Here is a 6418-nt window from a genome sequence, read left to right on the forward strand (position 1 = left end):
TTTCCGTCTGTCCTCCCACAGGAGCGTTCGTTTCCGTCTGTCCTCCCACAGGAGCGTTCATTTCCGTCTGTCCTCCCACAGGAGCGTTCGTGCAATGGAGGTTGGTTGTTGGGCTGAGGATGTCCTCCAAGGGCTCATGTATGTGAGCACTTTGTCCCCAGCTGGTGGAGATATTTGGGGGAGGTTTAGAAAATGTGGCATTGTTAAAGGAAGAATGTCACTGGATGCAGGCTTTGAGAGCTTAGACTGTCAACAGCTTCAGTTTTCTCGCTCTGCTTCGAGTTTGCATCAGAAGATGTGAGCTTTCAACGTTCTATTCCCGCTGTGATGGTTGCCATCTCCACCTGACAGAACAGACTCAGCCTCTGTTAAGTATAAGCCAGTCATGGGTTTATCACAGCAACAGAGAAGTAACTCATACAGGAGGTTACCAGACTCTCAATCCCCATTCCTTTCCCTGACAATCTCAGAAATTTCACATGAGGGTACAATATTCAACCTGCTCAGGATCGTGTGCACGCATGCGCGTGCACACACACACACACACACACACACACACACACACGTTCTAACCAGGTATCTTTGTTATATCTTTCTTTCGGGGACTATTCCCATGCTTGCTGAAGAATCATACTAGTATGTCACTAGAAGAAATATTAGTATGATATACACATAAAAATTCAAGTAAGGTAAATCTCCAAATAATTTCATGCAGGTCAGGGCATAGACCAAGTGAAAAATAAATTGTGAACATTTTTTTCTCATAAATAACCATCCTGAGGCACACCTGTCTCCAGAAATAAGAGTAATTCTGCATATTACAATGATCATCATTGCTTCACACTTTCCCATATAACTTTTAATATCTAATGCATTCCAATTAAATTACCACATCTTATAACACATTTAATGATACCTTCTAAAACATTTTCTTCTTTAGAGACTTCAGAGACTATAACATGTACATACATGCATGCCATATAAAATCACGTAGGGCAAGAACTTACCATTTTTAAACCTTTTACACCAACCTACCACATTTTTCCACTTTTGTTCAAGGCATACCCTGAGGTGTCTACATTAGGAAAAAAAAAATATATATATATATACAGTCTTCAGAAGATAACATTTGGTAAATACACTTTTACCTTTCTCTTTGTCCTACACAAAGGAATAAGGAAGAAAGGGGACATAACTGCAGAACCAGCATTCCAGTCAACAGGATGAAATGAGAGTTGTTGATGCCAAGGACTTTACCTTAGAGGACACCTGGGAACAATTATGCGCCTTACATATCCCCCACGCCCACCTTTCCCACTTACCCAACAGGTCTTTAGCGTACATACTATGGCTTTTGATTTGGTGTTTTTAGGGGATTTCTGCATGTGCTAATGTGTGTGTCTTTACATCATCTATGTGTTTCTCAAAGCTGTTTCTTTGGCACTTTGTTTCTCTGCTCATTTGATGTCCTACTCAGGTTTGTTTGTTTTTATTTTAACATAATTTCTTATGTTCTTTATAAAAGATACCTATTTGTTTTCTAATGAGAAATCAGGAAAGGATATGAATTTGGGAGGATGGGAGAATCTGGAAGGAAGTGTGTGTGGGGGGGAATGGGAACCATAATTCAAATACATTTTATGCCCTCCCAATCTATTTTCATCTTTAAAAAGAAAAAATTCAATCACAGTAAAAATAAATGTTTCAGTTGGACACACGAGCTGTTTTGTAAACACATTAAAAACAAATTCTTACTCTCACTTATGGGATAGTGTTATAGCAGTGCATCCATGTACATTTAGATATGCATGAATAAAGAAATACATCATAAGTTATAAAGGTATTGTACTGGCTGGTTTTGTGTGTCCACTTGACACAGGCTGGAGTTATCACAGAGAAAGGAGCTTCAGTTGAGGAAATGCCTCCATGAGACTCAGCTGTAAGGCATTTTCTCAATTAGTGATCAAGAGGGGAAAGGCCCCTTGTGAGTGGTGCCATCTCTGGGCTGGTAGTCTTGGATTCTATAAGAGAGCAGGCTGAGCAAGCCAGGGAAGCAAGCCAGTTAGAAACACCCCTCCATCAGCTCCTGCTTCCTGACCTGCTTGAGTTCTAGTCCTGACTTTCTTTGGTGATAACAGCAGTGTGGAAATGTAAGCTGAATAAACCCTTTCCTCCCCAACCTGCTTCTTGGTCATGGTGTTTGTGCAGGAATAGAAACCCTGACTAAGACAGGTATCATATTCAAGAATTTATACATGGAACTTTATCTATTTATTTTTAAAGAATTATTTGTTTTATGTATGTGAGTACACTGTAGCTGTCTTCAGACACACCAGAAGAGATCATTGGATCCCATTATAGATGGTTGTGAGCCACCATGTGGTTGCTGAGAATTGAACTCAGGACCTCTGGAAAAGCAGTCAGTGCTCGTAACTGCTGAGGCATCTCTCCAGCCCTGGAATTTTATTAAAGTAGATTTTTGTAGTGTATTTTTGTTTTATATTATTTATTTGTTATTTTTTAATAAAAAACTCTTCATGACAAAAATTCTTTGTATAGTTCTAGCTGTCTTGGAACTATTTCTGTAGGCTAGGCTGGCCTCAAAATTATAGATCTACCAGCCTCTTGTTCCCAAGTGCTGGGATTAAAAGTGTGTGCCACCATTGCCTGATTTGGTTTTAACATGAAATTTCTCCCATAGAACCTGAACTCAAATTTGAGCTCTGTTTTTGGAAGCGACACTAACTTTAGGAGGAGGTGTCTAGTTACATTTATGTAATTAGGGTCACGCTTTAGAAGATGCAATACGTACACGGTCTATCAGTTCCTCCGTTTCCTGCTGTGACGTAAGGAAACTCTTCTACCACAGTAACCTGTCACCACACTATTGTTCATATTGCTCTCGGGCAAAGTTACCATGAACAAAATCCTTCGAAACCACAATCTAAAACAATTACTTCAAACTTTAATTTCTTTGTGTCTGATACTTAGAGTGACAAAAAGATAATGAATAGAATAAGTCAGGGCTGGTGAGCTGGCTCAGCGGTTAAGAGCACTGACTGCTCTTCCAAAGGTCCTGAGTTCAAATCCCAGCAACCATATGGTGGCACACAACCATCTGTAATGAGATGTGACACCCTCTTCTGGTGTGCCTGAAGACAATTACAGTGTACTTACATGTAGTAAATAAATAAATCTTTAGAAAAAAAAAAAGAATAAGTCACAATATCTATCTCTCTATCTCTCGTCTATAGTCTATGTATCTCACTTATATATATCGAATATTACAATCAGGACTATACACAAAGGTATGCATGATGTCACTTCCATTTCCCTCCATTATTATGTCTTATACAACATATGCATGTTTCCTATACTGTCATGCTGAGTGTTCTGTAGGCAAAATTTGAATAACTATAATAATACATAGAAAAGTCCATATGTCGTGAGAAGCAATTGTGTAGAAACAGATGTCTATTAGAATTGCCAGGCTTTGACTACTATATTCACTAACTACTACCAAACTAGTTATAATAAAAATAAATGCCCAAAGAAAAAGCTTAATTTACACTGGCTAGAAATCTCATTGTGTTTATTTGGTAGAATACAGTTGGCTGCTTCATTTCCAATGCCATCGCAGACAATTCCATCTGGAAATTAACGTGCAAGTTACATAAACTGAATTTTCTCCCCCAAATTTATAGTGTATAAAAATGTTGAAATTTCACTGAAAATGTCACATACTAAAGATATATATAGTTGCATGGAAGACCATTCCTCTAATCCAAGATCTCAAGAGCCTGCATCAGTATGACTGTGAATATGAGAACTGCCCACGATAGAAGAAATTCCTAGTCAGCCTGGCCTGCATATGTAGGCCTTGTCTTATGAAACAAGGTGTGATTTCACAGACAGCACTCAAAACGTCATGATCAATTTGTTGCAACTTCTTCACAATTGCTTTATATTCTCCAAAAATGGACTCATGGGCATGAATGTTGATGAAGTGTAAGAACTCTCAAACCCAGAAGAACAGGAAATGTGTGTGCTTCACAAGCACGTGTGACTGTGCCACACTCAAGCTCAACTCATTTTGTACATTCAAATGTGTTTTCACTTTCACACTTGATGTCATGCTTGCTAATGTGTGAGTGCAGCTTTTATAACCTATAGACTGACAGGGTTCCTACTGTGTGTGTCCACAACTGAATACTGAAATCATTATCCTGATGATGTAACATGGTGATGTAATGTGATGGTGTAAGGCATCACCTGTACTCTTGTATCACACTCGTATACTTTAGTGTATTTTGTTGTGTTTCTGATGTCAGTTGAGTTTCAAGTACTATTTAAAAGGTCCTTTATATTCTTTCTTATGGGTTTTATTGCCATTTAACATTTTCTCACTTTTTTCATGACAGGATTTAACTGTGATCCATAGCTGGCCCAGAACACACTATTTGGAAGAGGTCAGCACAAACACTGATGCATCTGACACTGCCCCGAGTGCTAGGATGAGAGCTGAGCACCTCCATGCCGAGATTTCCTCCGTCTTGATTTTGTGTCTTGCTGTGCTGTTAAACATCAAGTCCAAATGAGTCTTGCCAAGATCACTCACATGGGTCAGAATGCAAAGGTGCGCCTGGCTAAATCATTTGCTATGCGTGACTACTTTATGAGGTTTTCTGTAGACCGAGGCATGACTTAGGTATCAACCTTTTCCATGTCATATATATTCATAAAGTCTGGATGAGATTTCCTGCCATTGATTGTGCTTTATAATTTAAGGAAAAAAAAAGTGCTTTAGTATTCTTTATATTCCAAGGGAAATTCACCTGTATATACTAAATGATGTCACAAAAGATTTGACCACACACAGTCTTTTCACATTCCCTAAAGTAATCAGGTCTACACATGGAGATGAGCTAGAGACCTTTCTTACATCAATGGTTTCTTAAATTTGTAGGGATTCTCTGAGATTGAGTCTAATTTTATGGGAAAACGTGTTTATGTGTGTTCTCTGATGCTAGTTAAGAACGGACTTATTAACTATTACCCTGCTCTACATCTTCAGGGTTTGTCCCCTGCGTGAGTTTTTAGATGCCGAGTGAGATCTGACTTGGTGTAAAAAGCTTTCTTGCACTCTCTACATCCATACGGCTTCTCGCCTGTGTGTGTTCTCTGATGTCGAGTGAGTTCGTATTTGCACTGAAAAGCTTTCCCGCAGTCTTTACATTTATAAGGCTTCTCGCCTGTGTGTTGTCTTTGATGTACAGTAAGTTGTGAATTACAGTAGAAAGCTTTCCTGCACTCTTTACATTCGTAGGGCTTCTCACCTGTATGTGTTCTCTGATGTACTGTGAGGTCTGACTTGCGGTAGAAAGCTTTCCTGCACTCGGGACATTCATATGGCCTCTCGCCAGTATGAGTTCTCTGATGTCGAGTGAGGTCTGACCTACACTGGAATGCCTTCCTGCATTCTTTACATTGATAAGGCTTCTCGCCAGTATGAGTCCTGTGATGTACAGCGAGTTGTGACTTGCAGTAGAAAGCTTTATTGCATACTTGACACTCATAAGGCTTCTCACCTGTATGAGTCCTGTGATGTACAGTGAGCTGTGAATTGCAGTAGAAAGCTTTATTGCAGACTTTACATTCATAGGGCTTCTCACCTGTATGAGTTCTCTGATGTACAGTGAGGTCAGAATTACGGTAGAAAGCCTTCCTGCACTCGGGACATTCATAAGGCTTCTCACCGGTGTGAATTCTCAGATGCACATTGAGCTGGGACTTGCTGTAGAAAGCTTTCCTGCAGTCTTTACATTCATAAGGCTTCTCACCGGTGTGGGTCCTCTGATGCACAGTGAGGTGAGACTTGCAGTAGAAGGATTTCCCACACTCTAAACACGCATGGGGTTTCTCACCTCTCTCAAGCCTCTGATACTGACTGAAGGTAGACTTAGAATAGAAAGTTTCTCTACATTTCTTACAGTCATATGGATTCTCGCATGTGTGATATCTCTGCTTTGTGCTATACTGTGGCTTCAGATAAAATGCTTCCAAACATACTTCACATTCATAGGATTTTGCCCCTCGGTGGATTTCCTCATGAATCTGCAGTTCTGCCTGTAAGATAAAAGAATTTGTTAGTCTTCATATTCACAGGGAATGTCCCATAGAATTTACTATCTGAGCTTTTCTTGTCATGATTTCCTAATGAGATTTCTCACAATGACTACATTGAAATCTTTCTCTCCACTGTTAAATACAACTTCATTAACTGAATTTAGTGGAAGAATGTTATCTCACATACATTGTGTTAGGAGCTCTGCTTCCTGATCTGCACCTTGACTGGAATAACTAATGCCTCATCAAAGGATCCCCCATATTCACCTGATGCCTCATCAATCAAAGGATC

At 39.5% G+C, this 6418-nt stretch overlaps 1 protein-coding gene across 2 annotated transcripts in view; it reads right to left on the reverse strand.

Annotated features, from left to right (window-relative positions):
- Nucleotides 1–3236: 3236 nt before the first annotated feature.
- The window catches only part of LOC110301943 (zinc finger protein 420-like), a 29518-nt gene continuing 26336 nt past the window's right edge, over nucleotides 3237–6418 (reverse strand). Inside the window, exon 8 of one of the 2 annotated variants that reach the window (XM_029481407.1) lies at nucleotides 3237–6126. In XM_029481407.1, the coding sequence (XP_029337267.1) occupies nucleotides 5071–6126 (1056 nt within the window). In that variant the 3' untranslated portion in view covers nucleotides 3237–5070. The remainder of the gene's footprint in view (nucleotides 6127–6418) is intronic. The other variant, XM_021172667.1, reaches the window with a different exon arrangement.

This window comes from Mus caroli, chromosome 9 (genome assembly GCF_900094665.2).
Source record: "Mus caroli chromosome 9, CAROLI_EIJ_v1.1, whole genome shotgun sequence".
NCBI classification, from domain to species: Eukaryota; Metazoa; Chordata; class Mammalia; order Rodentia; family Muridae; genus Mus; species Mus caroli.